At 44.7% G+C, this 23,356-nt stretch overlaps 1 protein-coding gene across 2 annotated transcripts in view; it reads right to left on the bottom strand.

Moving 5' to 3' along the window:
- The window catches only part of RASSF1 (Ras association domain family member 1), a 31,250-nt gene extending 16,185 nt beyond the window's left edge, over positions 1 to 15,065 (bottom strand). The window contains exons 1-2 of one of the 2 annotated variants that reach the window (XM_035106047.2): positions 14,239 to 15,065; positions 6,952 to 7,076 (exon numbers count right to left, since the gene is read on the bottom strand). In XM_035106047.2, coding sequence (XP_034961938.1) covers positions 6,952 to 7,076; positions 14,239 to 14,569 — 456 coding nt within the window. In that variant the 5' untranslated portion in view covers positions 14,570 to 15,065. Of the gene's footprint in view, positions 1 to 2,405; positions 3,388 to 6,951; positions 7,077 to 14,238 lie in introns of those variants that run through there. The other variant, XM_035106049.2, reaches the window with a different exon arrangement.
- Positions 15,066 to 23,356: the final 8,291 nt, after the last annotated feature.

The following is a 23,356-nucleotide window of genomic DNA, read 5'->3' as shown; positions in this document are numbered from 1 at the left end:
CCCTTTCCATTCCTCCCTCCTACCATTCTCTTCACATGATGCAGACTAACTGTATTTCAACCCTGCTTTATCATACTTAATCAGAGGTGACTAACATTTCTTAATCAACAATGCATCCCAAGATGCCTACTGCTTCTACTTTGTCTTCATCATCTGTTGGTCATGCTCATGAAAACCTTAAAAAGAGCTTATTTAACTGTTGATCTCACTGACTCCTTTCTCACCATCCAAGTAAATCAAGAAAACTCCACTCAGACCTAAGACAGAATGAAAACAGCACCTCATCTACAAAAGAACACTTTATATTCCTCTATGTAAGGCTCTGAGTAGTTGTCACCCTGCAGACAAGCCCAGACTCTGGATGCAACTTGCACCTAGGTGTCCACCCCCACACTTGTTTTGAATCCTCAGGCAGGCTCAGCTGCTCCTGGTTACACAATACTGTAAGAACTAGGCTGCCTTTTTTCATGGCATACTGAGAACTGGGAAGGAGCATCTGGTTCTGGTAGCATGAAGGCAGGGCTAGAAAGAGAAAATGCTTTGAAGGAACTGCTTTTTCTACAACACCCCTCTTCCATACTAATCAAAGAGAGCCACTCTTAATATGGTGCCAGTCTGCATCTTCATAGTGCTAATGTCTTTAAGGGAAATTTAACAAGAACACTCACTTCTTGTTAGGCAGTCATATGTATACACTTCATCCTATCAGAGACTTGTCTGATAAGTGCATTTCAACATCACAAAATTGCTTGTATCTTTTTATAAAAAGCAAGATATCAGGCTACTAGCATTAGCTTTAAGGAATTAAGGACTGGTTCTTCTGGTTCTGGGATCTCTCTTATTTAGATCTCTGGACAATGCTCTTTGCCAGATGAAACAAGCAGGTTCCCATTTCAGATATTGTCCCAAACAACTTATTGGCATGGATCTGATAAATAAGCTACATTTCAGTTCCCCATCAAGGTCAAGTTTTTTTTTCTCCATGATTCCTTGCTTAAGCTGGGATGCTCTAAAATGTATGAGACACCACAAATTTTGATCCAAACACTCAAGAGAATAAGAAAGCAGCTCCAAAAGCAGCTCCCTGATAACTAGACCAAAGCTAGAGAAATCATTTTTGTTACTTTCATTTGGTGGCAGCACATAAAGGATAGTCATTGCAAGCAAAGCTCATCATACTTAAACCCACGAGTTAAAAGTTTATAACCAATTGGCTATGTTGGTCTTTGCACTGATACACATACTAGGGCTTGGCCTATGTAAAATTAAAATGGATGATAGTTATTTCCGCTGTCTTGTCATCACATTGTAGCACCATGTGGTAATCTCATCTTGTCCCCAAGTGACCATTCATTCATTATTCTCGAGCGAAGCTTGTTAAACTGCCATGATGCCGGATGTAGACCCCTTTTAAGACATAATCCCACACCTGTCATTAATATTAGTCCTCTCAAAAGAACTCTTTCCCCATGATATCTGAAGCAACCACATGAAAGAGCAGCACAATTTTGCTAGCATGTAATCGCAAAAAAACCAAACTCACCCCTTTTCAATTTATTGTCATACACATGCTAATATGGTGGAAAATGCAAGTAGTCAGAAAAAAAGAGAAACAATACTGTACACTCATCCAGGCAGGACAAACTGCATAGTACCATCAAAGGCAGGGCCAACCTACACCTCTGTGTATTCTCATGTTGCTCTCATCCCATTCTGTACTTAAGAGAGACAGTGCCCTCTCAGTGAAGCTCTGCCTACATCAACACTCTACATACCGGGAAGCACTTTCTCCTTTCCTTGCTCAAAAGTAATTTAGTGCTCAGGTTTGGAGCCCCACCCTACAAATAAAATGCTCCCTGCAGTTCACCGCAATCCCTGGACCCATAACCCAGCTACCTACCCAAATGCTACCTGCATGCAACCTAAGTCGTTTCCCCCTCCCAGCCTCCACCCCTTCTCCAACTGTCCTGTACTCTTGACTATGTCTTTGGCTCCTAAAACAGCGAACAGACGTAACCGGTTCCGTTTTCGAGCTAACTTGAGGGAGACAGAAGAATGAAGGTTCTCCGCCCCCCCCCCCAGCCTGCTCTCCAGGGAAGTTCCAAGCAGGAACTCATTCTCACTGTTATTAACCGCTGCTGGTTTTGTGTTTGACCGAAGGAACCTTCCACCCGCTTTCGGTTTATGGAAAACATAACGTGTTGGTTTTTTGGGGGGGACGAGAATGTGACAGAAGTTGGCTAGTCGGAAATACTATGCCTTCCTTCTCCGCCAACCCCTACAGATTCGGGAGCTTGGGAAGGAGATCCGAACACAGCGAGACGTAAGCTGGGGATATAGCGCCGCGAATTTTGCATTAGAGCCGCCTAGAGACTGACGGGGACCAGGGGGAGGGCTTGCCTCACCTTCTCCTTGTGGGGCTTTCGGATGAAGGAGGTGCGGGCTGTGAAGTACTGCTCTAGCTCGGAGTCCGAGTCCTCTTGGCTGCAGTAGCCACTGCTGGTGGTGCTGCTCCAGGTCATCTCGAAGGACGGGGTGGTGGCCGCCGCGTCACCCTCGCCCATGCCCAGCTTAGGCTTCTCCTCCTCCTCGCTCCCTTTGCTTCTTCACAAGACCCGGCGATCCCCGCCCCGCCGCCGCCACACCAGCGGACCAAAAAAACCTGAGCCGTCTGCGTACGCAGAAACCCGGCAGAGCTGGGGAGGAGCCGCGCGGCTTCTCTCCGTACAAATTGCCTCCTGACCGGAGGAGAGAACGATAATAAATGCCCAAATAGCGCCTAGAAGGGGCAGCCCGCTTCCGTTGGTCGCCCACGAACCCCTCTTTCAAGAACTGAAGCCACGCCGGGCGAGAGCCGCCTCATGGAAGTTCCCCGCCTTCTGCCGGGCGAGAGCTGCTCGAGTGGCAACCGGAGACTCCTCCTCTCCCTCCTTCAATCCCTCTCCTGGCAGCCGTTGGGATTGAAACGTATACAGCCCCCGCACGCGCGCGCCTCATTGGACGGAGGGAGGGGAGGATGACGTAGGAGAAGCCCCCCTTCCCGTCGCGGGCGAAAAGCTCGGCCCCGCCCTTTCCTTCTTCTGCGGGAGCGGCCTGCGCAGTGATTTCATCCCCAAGCCAGCCTCGCGGGAAGTGGAGTCACGCTTACTGGCTTTCCTCTCCCCGCTCAGCGCGCCTTTCAAGTCCTCTCGGAATAGCAACACCCTAGAGCCGCCCTCAATTTAACCTTCCGCAGCGCCCCCCCCCCCCAGAGAAAAGTTTCAAGGGTTGCGGTATGCATTCCCGGCAATTCCTTCCAAGTATACTGTATATATTGTTTAGGATAGGCAGGTTTGTTCGGCTGTATTTGTAAACCTACTCAGACGTAGGTCTCGCAGAAACATTTTTAGAATTGGGTTGTTCATTTAAAAGGCAAAAATGCAGTTTCCCGTTTGTTTGGATTGCTCCACTTTTGCGGGGGGGGGGCGCACAGGGGCAGGGATGCGCAGCTGCCAGAAATTCTGCATGTAAGTCTCACACAAATCTCTAGACTTGGAAGAATAAAACTTATTGGATTTCTGCCTTGTGGACAGCTATCAGGGCACAGAAATTTGCCACAGCAAGAGATGGCTGTCACAAAGACATTGGAGTGAAGTGTTCCTATAAGTTCTAGACAGTTATAAAGACTACAGTGACTACCCAACTTCTCTCAAAGGCATGGGCAAATAAAAAGGTCTTCAAATTCCACCAGAACAGGGCCAGGGAAGAGGACTGTCTGACATGGCCAGGGAAGAGGACTGTCTGATCTCCCCCAGCAGGGAGTCCCAGAGACAGGGTGCTTTACAGAGAAAGTCCTCTCAGACATTGGACTTCCATACTACCTGCATAGCATATGAGAATGACCTCTTCCTCTGATTGTAAACTGCAGTTTGGATTATCTAAAGAAAGGTATTCCTTCAAGGATTTGGGTGACAGGTACAACAATATCTGGAGGGCCACAGATTCTCCACCTCAAGTGGAGGCAGAAATTCAATCACCATGTTCCTTATACTTGCCACGTTAGAAGTACTGTACTGTATTCTAAATTTTCCAGAGTCACGTGTGGAGACATCACTACAGTCACATGTAGAGAACGTATCTGTTATGTACTGAGTTTAGCAGAATTCTAAAAAACGAAATACAAGCCTACTGCCTCCACCTAAGAACATTCTCAGATCATTTTCACTAGTCCTGCTTAAGTTTTATTTTTGATCCTTTAATCTTTGTTGCTTAAAGTATTTAGTTCTGTAAGTCTGGTAATCTCTCGCCACCTCTTTGCTGCTCTAGATCTAAACAGATAGCATGAATAGCACACCTCCAGGCATTTCTGGTCATAACAGATAAGTGAGGGAGGGAAATCTCATAATAATATATGTTAAGACACCTTTGCCAAGTTACAAGAAAGAAGATTCTGACTAAACATCAGGGAGAACTTGCTGATGGTAAGAGCTGTTCAACAGTGGAATGGACTCCCTTGGAAGATGGTGGATTCTCGTTCATCGGAGGTTATTAAGCAGAGGCTTGATTGCCATCCGTCATGGATGCTTTAGTTGAGATTCATGCATTGAATGAATCTCAAGGCCTTTCCAACTCTATGATTGTATTAAGAGGTCAACGAGATGGAAGAACATTGAAGAGATGCCACTTTGAGCCAAAAATCAGGGATTCCTCCCCCACCCAATTCCCTTGTATGTGCACGCCTGTCTGTTTCTGTCTGTCCTGGGAATAGCTTGCAAAAGCTGTTGCTAAGCAATGTAGTTCCATGACAGAAGTGTTTAGTCCAGCACGTGGCAAAATGTTAATTGGCAACGAGGAATGCCAGCTGGGCTGATGGCCTTGTATATCTAAGTACCTGCCCTTTCAGCCCTCCCTGCCCCTGGGACATGTTAGCAGCATCTAGGCCCAGCTGCAGCAAGCAGCTCTGCCAATAACAGGATGGAATTGGATCTGTCAGAACCATGATGAAATCTGTGGACCCCTCCCTTCTGCTAAACCTTGTCTTGTTTTGAAAATGCAAGCTGATTGCTGCATTTATCGAGAGGTACCAGAGGCTTCCCACATATGGCAGCAGCAAAATTCTCTTAAGCAGATAAGACAGATAATAAACCCTCCATAATTTATAATATGCCTATTGCTATGCTAAATATGAGTGAAGATAAAACCTAGCCATGTGAAGTAACAGAAGTGATTAGTGTAGGGAGCTCCTGAACATCTTAGGATTTTCACACTTGTATACTGCATCAAAAATCCACTCTGTGTGTGTGTGTCTTCCTGCCTCATTACAAGCACATGCAATCTGAAGGGTAATCTGTAACATGTTTAGTTACCAGTTGAAAACCATCAAAAAATACCCCTGATTTTAATAAGCTTGTCTGCAAACACTATCCTTTCTGACATGTTCCTATATACATTTTGGGGAGCACCAGACAAATATCGCACCAAGTCTGGCAAATCTAAGAACAAAAGGTATTATAAAACACAGGTGGAGAACTTCAGGCCCAGGGGCCAAATACAGGACCCTTGGAAATCTCACTTGGCCACATACCCTCCACAGGCCACGGCCTTCACTGGCACTGCTCTGCATCCTTCTTGAGTGCTTTTGCTAGGCTGGAATGTGTCCTTACAGTGTGATAATACATCTTGCTTGTCTGGATGGAGAGGGGTGTGCCCGTGCCTGAATTTTGCATAGCTGGAATGTAGCCTACTGTACAATGGAGAAGTCACATTTCCAGCTACTTCTTGCTGCTAAGCCCAATGGAGAAGTCACATTTCCAGCTACTTCTTGCTCCTAAGCCCTGTCCACCAGCAGTGCACAGCCCCTGGGAAGTTGCATAGGAGGGAATGCAGCCCTTGAGCCAAAAGAAGTTCCACACCCACTATAAAAAGAAAGGAAGTATAGTTTGTAGTTCTAGCTATTACAGCCTCAAAATGACAAAAGTTACAAATGAACATAAAAACTGCCTTGCCAAGTCAGCAAATAGTGTCCCTCCTACCCCAAAGCCATGGTTCATGCTGTAGTACCAAGGCCAGCCAAGTTATTCTCAAACTTCTCCATCTCTCCAACAATCATACATACATACATACCAGTTTGCTGCTCTTTCATGACACCCCATATCAGCTGCCTAAGACAGTCACCTCATCATGCCCAATGGTTGGGCTGGTACAACTTGCAGCATTTGCGTGAGCATTCAAGTTCTTGTAAATGAGTGTTTCTTGCTATTCCAGATGTATTTTCTTCAGTGCAAAGAAGCTCTTTGCATTTTTACAGCCCCATTGTATGATAGGGTTGCCATATTCCAAAGACCAAAAATCTGGACCCCCTCCCTGCATTCGGGGGACCCCCCATCCCGCATCTTCATCGTTCACTCCCTCCCCGTCGCTGACCTCTTCCTCGCCCCCCTGCTCGCCCCCTCCTTCCATCCCCTCTCTTACCTTCGCTGTCTTCGGCCTCCTGCTCTCTTTTGACAGCGCAGGCTGGCTGGGCACTCTTCCTGGAAAGCCAGGCGGGCCTTCTCCAGGCTGCGGTTGGCCTTTGCCACCTCTGGAGAAGCTGCACAGGCCGGCCTTCCACAGGCTGCGGCTGGCCTCCACTGCCTCTGGAGAAGTGGTGCAGGCCAGGTGCTTCAGTGGCTCTGTGGCTGCGGGGCCTGCAGGGGCTCCAGCCTGGAGTCCGCTGAGGGGCGGAGGAGAGACGTACACATGGCCACCAGAAGTAACAGCGCCATGGCTGCCCCTTCCTTTTGTGACAGCACCACTGCTCAGCCAGTGCCCTCAGCGTGCCAAAAACAAAAAACACAACCCCAGACTTTTTTTAAAAAAAAGAAAATTAAAAAATCCTCCTGGACAGTGATCTCACCCTTGAAATCCCAGGCATGTCCCGGAAATTCCGGACGTATGGCAACCCTAATATATGACTCAGAACTATTTTCTTACCACATTGGTGTCTTTTTCTACTGTCTGCTCGTTGCCTTCATTCTGTTCACTGTCTTCATATCGGGGGCCACTGCAGTCTAGCCGGATAAGGGTGCGGCATCGGTAATGACAGATGAACTTACAGTCTAAGGAAAATAAAAAGAAGAGAGTCCATAAGGCAAGGGTGGGGGCAAAGCTCAGGAAGAAAAGGAACCCACGGGTTTAGTCTGCGCAAGAAAACGCACCACATGTCAGATCTCCAGTGTGTGTGGGAGAGCAAATAGGCTATTGCTGCACATCACACAACTTTTGCAGGGATGATTAAGCAGCAAGGGGTGGGAGGAGATGGTACTCAAATCTCAGTAGCAATATGTCAATTAGGTCTCAAATTGCTCAGGACCTCCTTTTTCCTAATTCTCAGAAAAAGGCTTACGCTACTTTATCTAAGCACTGAAATATATTGTGAGATAGGCTAGTACAGTGGTACTTCGTATGCCAAACGTAATCTGTTCCGGAAGACCGTTCGATTTCCGAAACATTTGACAATCGAAGCGCAAAGGGTGGTCTGCAAAGTCAATGGAGAAAATTGGAAAAAACTCAGAAGCCGTTTGACTTCTGAGGCACATTTGAAAACTGAAATATTTGGCTTCTGAGACGCTCGAAAACCGAAGTACCACTGTATTTAAGGCACTGTATTTAAATCTTGCCTTTCTGCACCCCTCACCCTGCAAAAGGAAAGCTTATCTAACTTTTGCCTGGTCACACCAGAATCATGGGCAACACTTCGTTTTTACTATCTCTAGAATCTTCATTTTAAACTTCTCCGTCTTTTGCGCTTAATATGCAATGCTGGCCTCTCATCTCCATGGCATTGCTTTAATGCATAGCCATTGTAGCCTCTTGGCAGAAAGACAGACCAGAAAATTACCCCTCCACACCCCACTCTCTTCAAAGGAAGAGGCATGAAAGAGCCTCTGTCCCAAGGCATCACCTTTCCCTGGCAGCCACTCTGCCGCCTGCCAGGATAAAGGCCTCATTTTAAGAGGCAGCCTGCACTGATTATTTTCTGCTTGGATGGACTGAATCTGCTGCATAGGATATGTGCTCACGTGAGAGGAATGCTTAATGCCACTCACATAGTGTCAAGGCACAATGTCGCCCTCAGCATAGGGAGTGAGTGCCCAGCCCTGCTCCTTTAGGCCTCAGACAATCTGGAGGGCCTTGTACTGGGCAAAACAGTAAGAAAAAACACAAATGGCCTTCTCCAAGTCCCCCTTTTTTCTTGTGGCCTCGTCAAGTAACACAAGCAAAAAATGGTTGCTGCCATAAAAAAAAAAAAGGCAGCACACACATTTGCAATATGTCTTCAGTTATAACATGGAAAGGCCAGCACACTTTTCGGAGAAGATACATGTTCAGCAACACTATGGAAACAGACTAGGGAAATATATGGCAGAAATTTCTGGAAATCAAACAAAGCATGCTCATATATTTATTGCGAGAATGCATGTCCTCAGAAATATTTCCAGTCTGCCTGGGGACTTAAAAAAACTGATTTCTCTATGTTGTAATAAGAGACAGCATTGTAAATGCAAAACCTTTCTGTATCTGCAATTTAAGCAGGACTTGATTAATCATTATGCTATGTGTAGATTGGAGCCTTTTGTCTGCTGCAATTATCAGATGTCGTTTTCATGAAGAAACACCACAGCTTTTACTAAACAGCTGAACACCATCCAGATTTCATTCCTGCAGCAAGCACCTTTTGTTACAGAGGAACTGTGCTTTCCAAGCATTCAGGGGTCAGCAAACTTTTCCAGCAGGGGGCCAGATTATATTTTGGGGAAAAAATAATGAACAAATTCCTATGCCCCACAAATAACCCAGAGATGCATTTTAAATAAAAGGACACATTCTACTCATGTAAAAACATGCTGATTCCCGGACTGTCCGCGGGCCGGATTTAGAAGGTGATTGGGCCGCATCCAGCCCCCGGGCCTTAGTTTGGGGACCCCTGATTCAAACAATCAAGTTGCTGGAGAAATGCAATTATTTCCCTAGAAAGAACACAGAACACCTCTACAGTCCAGACAACTGGTTTATTGAGCAATCTTCCTAATTTTCTTATTACACAAAGCTCACATAGAGGTCAGATTAGTATATCTGGTCTTTACTGAACATTCATTCCAATTTGTTTGCAGGGCAGTTGTACAACGAGCATGCATCCTGCATTCATCCCGATCTACTTGTGGATGTTTATACATCTTCCCATTAATTATTAACCCATCACACACTTTTCAATTCCATCACTTTCCAAACTGCAAAAAGCCATTCTTTTTCCAGCTGGATTTGCTGTGATAGGACAGGGCTGGGGAATTATTGGCCCTCCAGAAGTTGCTGAACTACAACCCCCAAGAGCCCTAGCAAGCATGACTAAGGGCCAGGGATGATGGCAGTTGTGGAATTTAGTACTTAGGCAAATCACTCTGGAGTCCATTACTGTACTCTCTCCAGAGTCCATAACCAACCATCATGCACTCATTTTTAGACTGAGTCTGTCTGTCAGCTGTTGAATACATATGCCTGTTTAACTACCTCAGTATATCTAGTGCTGCTTTTATCTGTGGAGCAGTAACTGGGCAGATTTGTTCTAAAATGAATCACTAAAATGGCAGAGATCAAGAGCTGGAAAATAACTGGCTCCACCTAAAAATCATAAAGATTAGTAAATGAATATCTTTCTCACCTACATATTTTGCAAAACCCATCTTTATTTTCCACATTTTATAGCAGCACATATTCTTATCGTACAACAGTAAACTCTTATGTTTTATACATTCTGCCCACTGAAAATCGAATCGTGGTTATGTTTTGGCTCTAAGATAGTGAAGAAAATAATGAAAAGTGAAAGCAATCTGTGTCTTCAAGTCTCTTAGGCCAGAAGGCAAATATAATTTAATGAGTTTAGACCAAGCATGACTTTAGGGCCTTGACCCAAAGTATCAGCATCAAGCAGCGGGCCTGCCACTAGCCACAAACATCACAGAGCTGAGGACAGAGAAGAATCATACTGAACAACACGAAACCATAGAGAAATGGTAATTCTATCTCAGGGTTCTAGCAGTTGCCAATTGTCTTGCACCACTGCAAGTACTGAGCAACAGAAAGCAGTCCTTTTACAGGCAAGTATAAGAGTTGCCACCATGATTTTTCAAATAATTTTTTTTAATGAAGCTCCTCAGCAGGAGAAATGCCTTTAGCAATTGCATTATTCTAAGACAGTGAAGCCCAATTCCACAATGCAAACTGTTAGATTTATTTCTGATTTGTCTCTTTGCCTGTTCTTTTCCAGGGACACTCTGACACCCTCTAGTGACATCTGCTCTGCTTTACAGGCATTAGGAGAATGCACTTCAATTGCAGTATCCTACTTGTATCCTATTCATTAAGGTGCACCAGAGTTCTAATTTATATGGGAGCAATTAATGCTAAACTGTTAATCCTGCCTGAATTCTAGAATCAGAACTGCTCTTGACTGAAGGACTGCCTTATACAATTAGGATGTAGTACTCCAAAGTATTCCATGCCATCGCTATTCTTGTATGAATTTGGCTCTAGCCCTCTGCATCTCAAATCAATTGTTTTTAACAAAAGCAATCAAGGTTAGCAAAGGTGCAATAAAAAATTAAGTGCTCAAAGTGTAACAATTCTGTTTTTAGGTCCAATTTATATGACAACATTTTGTAGGATGCGACAAGTTTGTTACAGGAGTTCCCCTTGCTAAGTCTACTGCAATTACTAAACATTATTTAGCTTTAACAGTGTGCTAGACGTTGTACAAAACTGTTAGTCAACAGGCAATCTTGCAGGATTAGTGTAAATTATGGGAGGACCAAATATAAGGACACAAGGCAGAGGACATGGTAGCAATTTGAGAAAGTGGCTGGAACAAATTCAGGGTAAAACAAATGAAGTTCTCAGGGTGTATGGCAGCTAGATACAAATATATAGACAAAGGTAGGCTCAGGGATACAAAGCCTGCTATGAGGCACAGTTAAGGAGCTCTACCCAAATCACACCCACTGAGCTTAGAGCAGCCACATCCTTTCAGCTACAGTTGCTGAAAGGATGGGAACACTGAGGGTAGGCCAATCAAATTGCTCTCAGCCATTCTTTGTGCTTGGTACAGACTAAGTTTGGAAGCAAGTCCAAGTCCTAAGAAGACCGCACATATGATACTGTTCCTGCTCAGAAGACTTACTATGTACAATTAATTAACAAGACCAAAGCTATGCAATCTTTTTTTTTCTGGACCGAGCCTCTATGCTGGCAACAGTTGCCTATCAGGTAGAAATTCAACAGGGGCAGCCTTTCCAGCCCTTGATGCTTCACAAACACGCACAAACTGTGGGCAGGAAGGGCTGAGTTGATCACATATTCACATAGGCTGTCACTAAAATAAGCAGCCACAAATCAGGATCATCTGGGTCCTGGCCTACCAGAACAAGAGAAATAAAACAGCTGTTGTCCAGCACCCTGCAAGCGCACACACAAACACAGTATCTGTGTACAGGCCCCAGTGAAAGGTATAGCAGAGCTTTCCCTGGCTTTCAGTGACCCACGTGCAACTTCATTGCACAATTCAGCACTGGTATCACACAATTATCCTATTGGAAAATGGGGTTAGCAGGAATTGCAATCCATTGGACTACAGGACCCACTTATCTTTTTTACATGGAGCATCCTTTTACATGGAGTATCAGGAGTCACCCCTTAGCAATAAATCAACTCTGGCACTATAAGCCAGTAGAGGAAACTGAATACACATGCGATTGACAAGAACACCAAAGGTCTCCCAAGCACCCAGTAGCCTCCTCTCATAATCCAACCCAAACAAACAGGACTTCACTGGTGGTCTTAAAAATAGGGGATTTAAGTGAATAATATTGGATACGGCCATACCACGCCTGCTTTCATGAACCTACACATACTCCCACATGCATTTTCTCAACATGGAATGATTTAGTGGCAGAGAGGAAGGAGAAACAGATACCGAGTCATCTCTGGCCCAAGCAAACCTCATTCAGTTAACCTAGTTTCCCTACATGTCCTCTAATAAACAATATGCAATAGCTTTAAGGAGATCCCCCATGGTTCTACTTGTTGACTGCCTGGGCCTTGGCCATTGGGGAAGTTTTTTAATTCATAGTTTCAATTATGCCATGGGAACTGATGGCTTTCCTTGGCTGGATGATGTCCTTAACCATCATAATTTGGGACCATAACCCCTTTGGTCTTCTTCCCTCAGCCCCCAACTGAGAACAACTGCGACAGCACGTTCATTCACTTATGTATGTTCATCATCATCCAAGGTAATGCTTATAGTTAAACATCCACAGTGGATCATTTCACTCAACACAAACATTATTTTAAATGTGGGAGTTATTGTGTTTAGCTGCAAATAATCAGATGGTTATTTGACCTGGAAGCTGTCTACGGACAAACGCCGGCTCCCTCGGCCTATAGAGCGAGATGAGCGCCGCAACCCCAGAGTCGGACACGACTGGACCTGATGGTCAGGGGCCCCTTAATCAGATGATGGGACGCGGGTAGCGCTGTGGTCTAAACCACAGCGTTTCCATGTGCTGCTCTGGTCCGCCAGCTGTCTGCAGACAAACGCCGGCTCCCTTGGCCTATAGAGCGAGATGAGCGCTGCAAGCCCAGAGTCGTCCGCGACTGGACCTAAAGGTCGGGGTACCTTTACCAATCAGATGATGATGAGATACATGCACACACACACACATTAACTAGCTTCACGTCCATGTAGAACAATGTTTCAGAAACAAGTGAAAGAATTGTGGAAGCCCTTTTCATGCATGGGAAAATGCAGGCTGCTTGGTGTCTGAGACCACTGATCATTCCCACCCCCTTACTATTTTTTTTAAACAAAGTAAAAAAAATTCTTCCAGTAGCACCTTAGAGACCAACTAAGTTTGTCATTGGTATGAGCTTTTGTGTGCATGCACACTTCTTTTTAGTCAACCTTGTGTCCCTTTAAAGGAGAACTTAAAGAAAGAGTCTTAAAAACTAATCTTGCTCTTTGGACTACATATGAGAATTTATATAGCCGGAGCTTAGATGGTACCACCACAATATGATGATTGAGGGCTGCTGACTAGACTGTAGCAAACATTCATTTGGGATGTTCTGCGACGTTGCTCTTAATCAGAGGTAGTTCTGGCCTGTGTTATTCAGTAACAAATGAAGAAAGAGAAGAGGACTCCAATTTCTTCTATGGTCTGCACATACCCACTCCTAAACCAAAAGATGATCCAGATAATCCAAATGGTAGAAAAGAATGAACATGTTGCTTAGCATTACTGAATTAGATTTGGATTCATTCAGTTACTTCTAAGGCATTGCTGCAGTATAACAGACATTGAGAGAGCTGTCACTCATGATGGCATGCACATTTTATACCACCCCCTTGTAAATCTGCATAGGACTTCACATGCTCAAATGGTATGGGAATACGGTATGTGAGAACATTCATTGGCACAGAATACTGTCTAAGGTCATATCCAAACCATATATTTAAAGCACATGGCTTCCCCAAAGAATATTGGGAACTGTAGTTTACCCTTCACAGAGCTACAATTCCCAACACCCTCAAGAAACTATAGATCTCTGTTTTATTTGGGGAAGCCATAGACTTCAAATGCATGGTGTGGGTGTGACCTCAAGGTCTACTTTAAGCTCCACCATTTGCTTAAAGCTGCAATTCTGTGCATACTTTCACCCAAATCCAAACAAGCTACCAGAATCATTTTGTACTGTATGTTTCTTTAGCCCCACCAAACCCCAATTCCTCCAAAATTTAAAAACTTTCCAAAGCAAACCGTTTTCAAGTAACCCTTGGGCCAATACAGAATACTTCCTTTACCTATCCTTTCTCTTTGTGTACCATAGGCTTGTCACTTTTCTTATTAAAGAGCTCTTCTCACTTTTAATAACTGCAGGACAAGCAGTATACAGCTTCTTTCAGCAGTGAGAGAAGTGATGGGGAAGCTATCCCAGTTGAATTTCTAGCTGTAATGGAAGCCAGAGAGGGCTACACCATTCTGGGCTACTTAGTTTACTCCTATTTACTCCTATTTATTACTCCTATTTATTCTCTTCCATTTCTTTTCAAATTTATGCTCCCTTAACCGAACGCTACCTTGCCCTCCTGCTTCTCTCAGAACCTCCTGCGAGGATGCAAAGCTGCCTGGCAAATGCCGCCACGTGCGGCTGGAGGCCGGTACTCACGGATGCACTGCAGACGCTTCTTGTACACGCCCCAGATGAACTCGCCGCACAGATCACACCAGGTCGACTGGCTTTGGGCGCAGGGCTTGAAGACATGCCCCTCGCCCAACTCCTCAGTCAGTTTGGGGTCGCTCTGGCCGCCCAGGAGTCGGATCTGGCGCACGCGGCTCAAGATTTCGGGCACTTTCCCCGGAGAAATCCTCAGGGCGTTGGCCCGCTCCAGCCGGACGGGGCGTTCAGACGTGCCTCGTGGGCCTCGCGTCAGGTCGAGCTGCTTCTCCAGCCCCAAGTTCTTCAGCTCGATCATCTCCTGGTCCATCGGCCGGTTCATGGCCACTACATAGACTGAGGATGCAAAGCGGGAAAGGGGGCCTGCAAAAACATCTCACAAGGGGCCCAGAAACATCCCCATCTCGCCCGCGTTCCTCGGGGGTCCCTGTGCTGTTCGGAGCAACCCGCACTCACTCCTCTCTCGACCCCTTTTTCCCAGTCTGTCAAAAGTTCACTTCTTTTCTGTTTTCTCTTCCTCTCCGCCTGTCTTCTCCCCCGCCCCTTTTCACCCCCTTAGCTTTAAAGCAGCAGCCAGAAAAAGTCACAGGCGATCTTTGTTGGGAAGATTAGAGCTCAATAAGAGCCTCCCGCCCCCACGAGCGGGCGGGCAGCTTTCTTGGCTCCGCAGCATCAGCCTCCTTTGGTTCTACAATCGGGCTCCATAAGAGAGGAAGCTGGGGAGAGTTGCGTTAGTTCAGGTCCTGCCTCTGAAGTGCTACCAGTTGCTGGCTTGCTTTTTCTTTTTTCTTTTGGTGAACAAGCAAGAGGAAAGGTCCCAGCTCCCCTCCCCTTCATGCATTTCCTCCTTACTAGGAGGAGGGGGGGGGAGAGAGAACAACAGGCGGCGCCTAGTCCTGTACGCCTTGAAGTTGTAGCTCGTCTTGCTTTCCGCCCCCCCCCCCTCGCATTAAGGCACCTCCGGAGTAAGACCGAAGAAGCGCAGCAGGTTTGAGGAAAGCGGCAGCCGGACAAGCTGCCAACTCCCCGACAACTGCGCGGCATCACTTCGTGGGACAGGCTGTGTGTGTTTGGGGTGGGGGGGTGGGATATGCAGGGCAGGGGGAACCAAAAAGGCGGGGGAGAAAGACACAGCTGTGAGGGAGGAGGGGAGAGTTGGCGCGGGAGTTTTGAGACGCCAGAGAGTCCACACGCTGAGGGTTTCAGCAAAGCCGTCCCTCATAATCCCAAACGCTGCGTCAGAGAAAAGGAGACCCCCCCCCCAGGGGAGCTACTGCTCCCCACGGCTCCTTAAGCAAATCTCGCCTCCCCTCCTCGCCCGCACTGGGTTCTCCGCCTTCGCTCACAGCGGGATTCCCGGGCTCGCGCTCTACTTCTACAGCTGCGTTTCTATAGCGATGCTGCTGCTGCTGCTTTTGAAGCGGGCAACCGCAGCGCTTCGAGAGGCCGGCGGCTGACGTCAAAGTCTGGGGAGACGAAGGAGCGCGCGGCAGGAGCCGGCGCGGCTCTGTCTGAAAGGCAGCAAAGCGCTCACCTACCCTCAAAGGGAGGCTTCTGCGACCGGGGTTAATCTCTTCGGGTTATCAGCAGCTGGCAAGAGCAAAAGGAGCTCTTCCCCAAGGAGGCACCCAAGGGCGGCCGGTTGCCAAAATAGGGAAGGGGCCTCTGCCACTCAGACAACCACCATTTTCACTAGGCCTGGAACACCCAAGAAGGGAAGAAAGGAAGAATGCTTTGCTTAATTTGCACATCCCTCCTCTACTAGGTGCGGGCTGCCTTGCCTGAGGCCCCATTAAATCCTGAGACTGGCACTGTTGCCATTTATTTTTCTGAGGAGGGAGCATGGGCATAGCCAAGATTTTTTGTTGGGGGGGGGGGCAGGACTAATCCAGAATGCGGCAGTTAGACTGGTGACTGGGAGCGGCCGCCGAGACCACATAACACCGGTCCTGAAAGACCTACATTGGCTCCCAGTACGTTTCCGAGCACAATTCAAAGTGTTGGTGCTGACCTTTAAAGCCCTAAACGGCCTCGGTCCGGTATACCTGAAGGAGCGTCTCCACCCCCATCGTTCTGCCCGGACACTGAGGTCCAGCTCCGAGGGTCTTCTGGCGGTTCCCTCACTACGAGAAGCCAAGTTACAGGGAACCAGGCAGAGGGCCTTCTCGGTAGTGGCACCCACCCTGTGGAATGCCCTCCCACTAGAGGTCAAAGAGAACAACAATTACCAGACCTTTAGAAGGCATCTCAAGGCAGCCCTGTTTAGGGAAGCTTTTAATGTTTGATGGATTTCTGTATTTTAATGTTTGATGGATTTCTGTATTTTAGAATTTCTGTTTTGTTGGAAGCCGCGGGGTATAAATAAGAAATTATTATTATTATTATTATTATTATTATTATTATGGGGTGGGGTGGGAGCAAAACCGAAGTGAATGATCAGTTAAGTATTTCTATTGTTTTTCTTGGTGGGGAGGGCAACTGCCCCCTGCCCCCCCTGGCTACACCCATGGGAGGGAGAACCTTAGACCTTTAAAAAGCTATTTAATTTTATGGGGGGGGGGATTACCTGTCTAGGGATACGAAATTACAATGCACACATTCCATATGCAAGAAATACCCCGTCATTGCTCATTCAATAAGTCTGGTGAGCATGTACCATTTGTTCTTTGAACACAGCCTATTATTTATCCATTTTAACTATCTCAAGATATTAAAAATAAGCCCTTCCTTTGTTCTTTTACAGAAGGCACTGCAACACATTTCCAGTGCCAAGCAAAACATAGTTTGCAGTTTTAAAAATATGCAACAGACTTAGTTTAAACAAGCTGCTATACCAGCTTTAATGAAATCAAAATGTTTGGGCATTCCCCTCATTCCTGCTGCATAATGTCTCTAGATCACCTTCTTGAGACTTCTAATTGGTTTGGATATTGCTAAATGTTGGTTCCAACCAAGTACTGTAAAGCATAAACTTAGCAAGGAAACCAACTCTTATAGTCAGTATACACATCAAGTACTGCTTATACTTGCATATTTATGAAATCTGACCAGCCTCATGCTGGGCTTGCATAATTTGCTATTCTTGGCTTAAGTAATTGCTTACCTGTTTCTTCATGTAACTTATTGTGTAAATGTTCACAGTTGTGTTTTTCATTATTGCATAATGTAATTTAGAGGGTATTGTTTTTTGTCCTTGTTTGTGAGGGCCTCCCCACCCACTTACTGCCCCCTCAGACAAACTGTCAACACTTGGATGTTGGTGATGGGGCAAACAGTCACATTCTCAGAGATGTAGCCCTCTGAAAACATTGTGCTTTTGCTGTTCACATTCTACCAGTATCTGAAGAAGTGTGCATGCACACGAAAGCTCATACCAATGACAAACTTAGTTGGTCTCTAAGGTGCTGCTGGAAGGAATTTTTTTATTTTGTTTCAACTACGTCATACGAACACGGCTACCTACCTGTTACCAGTACTGAAGTTCAGGGATCATAAGCAATGCATGGAGATTGTGGACATCGTCTGCATTTCCTTCCCCAGTGCTTCCTGCCTGGGAAGTTCTACAGTGTAAACAGAGCCTAATCATTTGTCTTTGCATAACAAGAATTTTTTTCTTGTTTGTAGTCATAATACTCTGGACTTCCTTAAGTCTTTAGGGTCTCTGTGATGTCTAGATATACAACTTATTGTCAACTTTCTGAAGGCAGGACTGCACTGCACCCCACTGTGATGGTCATACTATATCCCTAAGCAGGGTTACTAAGGATGCTCGTGTTTTGTTTTGGGTGAACTAATTCAATGAAGCAAACCATGAAGTGGGTATCTTCAGCCTGCTTTTAGTGTGATTCTTCACCATTTGTCAGTAAATGATTGATTGATGTACCCCACCCATCTGACTGGATTGCCCCAGCAATTCTGGACAGTTTCCAACAAATATAAAAGCATAAAAATATCAAACATAAAAAAACTTCCCTATACAGGGCTGCCTTCAGATGTATTCTAAAAGTTGTATACTGTAATTTATCTCCTTGACATCTGATGGGAGTGGACACAGAGTGGACGCCACTACCGAGAAGCCCCTCTGCCTCGGTCCCTGTAACTTCACTTCTATCAGTGATGGGCCAGAAGGCCTTCGGAGCTAAATCTCAGTGTCCGGGGTAAACATATTTGCCAAAATGATGAAAGTGAAGGTGGCATTTGTAAAGGAGAATTTACAGTTTCCCATCCACAAATGTTCTCAAAGGCTGCCCTTCTTTCTCTTCAAAATGATTTGTTCTGGTTTGTTTTGGCTGTGGCAAATGTTTAATAACAACCTCCCTGGCAGTCCCCACATCTGCATTTTCCTTTTGAGGAAATCACAGGATTGGGACAATTAAGTTTTCCACATGACATGTACCAGTAGTTTCACCAGGTTTCTGGCAACACAGAAAGTCCCCAGAACTCAGCTGCTTCCCCACTTTGCTTGTTCATAGTGAGATGTATGAGTTATATTGTGGAACAGATGGGGAAGGCAAAACAGAGAAAATAATTGGCTTTGTCTTCCTGCTTATTCTGAGAACAGAGTTAAGAGGCCACAGAATTGGGCTGGCATTGCAGCCGACCAAACTAGGGGTCACTGTGCTCCTTCCCCTTTTCATGAAGTACCTCTCCATTAGCATTGCACTGAGCTTCAGATGCACCCAGAACCAGAAGGAACAATGTTCTGTTGAGCCTCTGAAGCAGCAAGGCACCTCTATACACTGAACGGCTGAAGGGCTGTTGCAGCAATGTACTGCAGCCTTGTTGCCAGGTGTAAATGATGGCATGGCTTTCCTGAGTGGCTTCCTGATGGATGAAATCACGCTAGCTGATCTTTATGCTGCTGACCCAAAGCCCTTGGCAGGTTTCCTGCGAGGCCCTATTGCTGAAGGTTGGCTGCATCCAAAATCCATAGTAGATTGTTGCTAGTGGTTGCTGTGGAACCATATTGTTTGGTTTGCCTATTTTCCTAAAATCATCTCTGTTTGGAATGGAAAAAGCAAGTCATTACAGGCCTCTTGCTTGCTCTAGGGAGCTGCATCCTGAACTCTTGCAAGAAATATCCATGGGAATAAATCCAAAATTATTATTGAAGAGAGTCTAGAAACAGGTCTATTTTTGTCATTTCCTGGGAGTAAACATCTGCCAGAGAAATGTTAAATTTGGAAGGATGTAAGAAGCAGACTTTGTAGTAATTTGGCTGGGGTTTTTTAACCTTGGAAAATTCAGTCTTTTTCTTGCTACCTCTTATAGTTGGGATGATTATTTTCTTTTAAAACATTCATCCATCTCTGTTCCTCACATTCATGCTACATTTTTTTGAAGTCCTGAGATCTGCCTATAATCACAATATTTGTCTTGATTGTAATAATAGGCAATTGAATGACTTATGTTACATTATGTATTAATTAAAATTTCAATTTAAAGTTGTGGACTTAAAATGAATATCAATCCTTCTTTTACTGTATTGCATAAACATAGGAAATGGATGTAAATCCAATATGCAGATACATTTTCTCTCCTGAGTTCCCACTTCTGTCATCTTATCAAAATATTTGAGTTTAAGTACACTTTCAGAGCTCCAACTATAAATTTGGGGCCATCCAATAAAGCTGAATGTTGGAAGATTCAGAAAAGACAAATGATGGTATTTATTTGCACAACCCATAATTAATCTATAAAAATTGCTCCCACTAATAGTATAATGGCCATCAAGTTAGATAGCTTTAAAAGTGTATTAGACCAGGGGTACCCAAACTAAGGCCTGGGGGCCGGATGCGGCCCAATCGCCTTCTAAATCCGGCCCGCGGACAGTCCAGGAATCAGCATGTTTTTACATGAGTAGATTGTGTCCTTTTATTTAAAATGCATCTCTGGGTTATTTGTGGGGCATAGGAATTTGTTCATATTCCCCCCCCCCCAAAAAAAATAGTCCGGCCCACCACAAGGTCTGAGGGACAGTGGACCGGCCGCCTGCTGAAAAAGTTTGCTGACCCCTGTATTAGACAATTGCATTGAGGACAAGGCTCTGTTTTGCCTCCACTTCTGAAGGCAGTATGTCTCTGAACACCAGGTGCTGTGTATAACAGGTAGGGAGAGCGCTGTTGTACTCAGGTCAGTGTTGCAGGCTTCCTATAGACAACTTGTTGGCCACTGTGAGAACAGGATGCTTGATCCAGCAAGACTTTTCTTGTGTTCGGACTCCCCAAATTGGGTTACTAGTAGCTGAATTCACATTGAGGCATTAATTCCATACATGAGTGCTACTTTTGTTTATTCAATCATGGCCAAACTTGAACAAAGGAACTTAGGAGGGAGATTGCAACTTGAAAATTCAGGGTCCATATGTTAACATGTGATTGGCTTACCAATACCAGGATGTCTGTATTATCAATGGCTATTTCGTGAATTACCACTATCAATTATGTAATTATGTCACTGTACTTTCTGCCTTTCATGTTTTTCTTACTTCATTGCTTAAAATTCACCTGAGTATGTTGACAGCAGTGATATTGGTACTGTTTCAAGAACAAAAAGTGATATGTGAAATCTCTTATTTCCATTCCAATGTCTGCCAAGCCAACCCACTCCCATATCTCAGCTAGGAAGGACCTAGACTTTAAACATGAACAGAACTGATGGAACATTTCCCCCTCTTATAGATTGTCTCCTTCCTTCCTTCTAGCTGGTTAATCAGTTAAAAGCTCATTTACAAGACAATAACCTCTGATTTGCTATTCTCTAGTTTCCTAGAACAAGAAATGTTTGCAGGATATGTGATGTGGAAGCAAAGCGGAAATTGATAAAGGAATAGATTTATGTTATACTTAATATTATGTACATGCGCATATGCTGCTGCATATTTCCTTGCCAGAAAACAGCACTTGTTGTTTACACAGATGATATCCTCTAAAGACCAAAGATTGTTTCATAATTGTACAATGAGTGGTTATCCTGGTTATTTTAATGTAGAAAACCAAGGCCTGGAAAAGCAATTAGCCAATTCCCCAAGGTCAAATCTAAAACCTTACAATCACCAAATGAGTATGGTACATTCTCCTCTGCTGTTTCTCTGAAGAATGTAGTGTTGTGTGTGTGCGTGTGTGTGTGTGCTGGTGAAGGAAGAGCAGTTGTTCCAGACTTCTTTTAACTTTACTTTCTCCATAAGCTTTGGTTTTTACCACACACAAAAAGCAGCTGAGTCTTGGTCTATAGAATGAAGGCAGCAAGGAGTTTAATGGTCAACTACTTCCTTTGCTCCCCACTACAGTAAAATATGATCCGACTTCAACTAAAATCTAGTTAGTCAGGAATTTCTAAAGTAAGCCTTAAGTTTAGTAAAATGCCTGTGCATAGCCTGCCTAGCTCAAGAAGTAAACCATATTTAAAATGCAAAACTTTACATGTCTGCTCAGAGGTAAGCCTCACTGAGTTCAGTGGTGCTTACTCCCAGCTAAGATGGTCTAGGACTGCAGCCGTATAAAACCAGGGACAGCTGGGATACTTATGGTGAGAACAGTAGAAATGTGGGAGATTAACATATATTATTATTATTGCAAAAGCTAGCTGAGACACAGCTGGCTCCTGTTTGTTTTTGTCACTGGAAGACATCAAAGAAATGTTGAAATAAAAACATTATCATGTTGGTCATAGGTCTGGTTCTTGAACTCATGACTGATTAGAACAATGAACATCAACTTCCATAGTGCCTGGTGTAAAAGAAGTATCTTTTCAGAGATAACAAGGGCTGTAAGAATTTTAATAATCTTGAGCAGCAACCTTTATTATCATTTCAGCTTGATTTTTCCTTTCAAGACCAACTATCAAGAAGCATACCTGAATTCATATCATTCATTTATCTGCACTGGATGGCCTAAAATTGGAAAAGTCCATTATTCTTAGTACAGTATCTCTAAGAATAAGGAACATTATTCTTAGTATCTCTTTTAAGTTTAGCTAAACTAGTAATTCACCTCCAATGTTAAACTGCATCTGACAAGCTCAATCTTGTCAGTAATAAGCCTTCATATAAAAAACCCTTTCATCTTCTTTTCCCAGGTACAATTCTCTAGGCAGGATGACTGTAACATAATGAAAAGCCGGCAAAATGGGCACTGTGGTCAAGGAACCATGAAACAGCACTTTGAACACTTGTTTGCCATATGTGTGTTGTACCATGATGCTAGTCTTCATCTTCATGGGCAAAGAGCACAGCTGAATGCACAGAATCAGAGTTAATGACCCAAAATATCATCTAGTCCAACCGCTGACCTGAAATTATAAACTCATCAGTCCTTTTCAGAGTACAATCCATCTGTATTGCCAGTGTGTGATGCTTGCAGAGCAACCATGACACAAGCAAACAGAGCCAAGCCACACACTGTGAGGTAAGACAGTGTCCCTAGTCAATCAGTGTATGTGTGTAATTGCTCTTTGCAAAGAACTGCCAAATGAACAATACAATAGATACATGTATTTTATGGAGATGCCAGCTCATTTCACATATAAGGGTTTGGCTAGATCCACTCTTTACACTAAAAGGAATTGGCAGAGGAAGTTTGAAACCCACCCTCTTCTACCTTATCTAGCTTTGCTCCACTTCTTGAAGCAATTCCCCCCCCCCCCCCCTGCATGGCTCACATCTGGTACCAGAACAGGATTAAGGAAAGCTGTTTAAAGCAGTGGAGGGCAGCAAGGTACCGGTAACACATGGTAGGGGTCGTTTCTGCTCCCACCACTGTGTGTTCTTTTTTCTGCAACAATAGGCCCCGGCTACCATTTTATTTGCATAAAGGACAAACACTTGCACAACTACTCCATCATGCCTAATTTAGCCCTGAAGCCCCTGGTGAATATAAGCAAAATGGATAAAAGGATCAGTTTCTAAGGTGAAAGGACAGCAGTGATGGTGGGTATTGAGAGGATTCTTTGGCAAGCTCTGAATAACTATAACTTTAAATATTGAAAATATCAAAGCCAAGACTTCCTTGATAATTTTAAACAAGACTTCCATTCATTCCCATGGGACTTCTTGCCTGAGGGTATCAATTACACATAGCATGTGTAATGTTCTCACATGGCAGACATCAAT

This window comes from Zootoca vivipara, chromosome 2, assembly GCF_963506605.1.
Source record: "Zootoca vivipara chromosome 2, rZooViv1.1, whole genome shotgun sequence".
Taxonomy (NCBI): domain Eukaryota; kingdom Metazoa; phylum Chordata; class Lepidosauria; order Squamata; family Lacertidae; genus Zootoca; species Zootoca vivipara.
The sequence above is the reverse complement of the archived record's forward strand: the minus strand, read 5'-3'. Positions and strand labels throughout refer to the sequence as shown.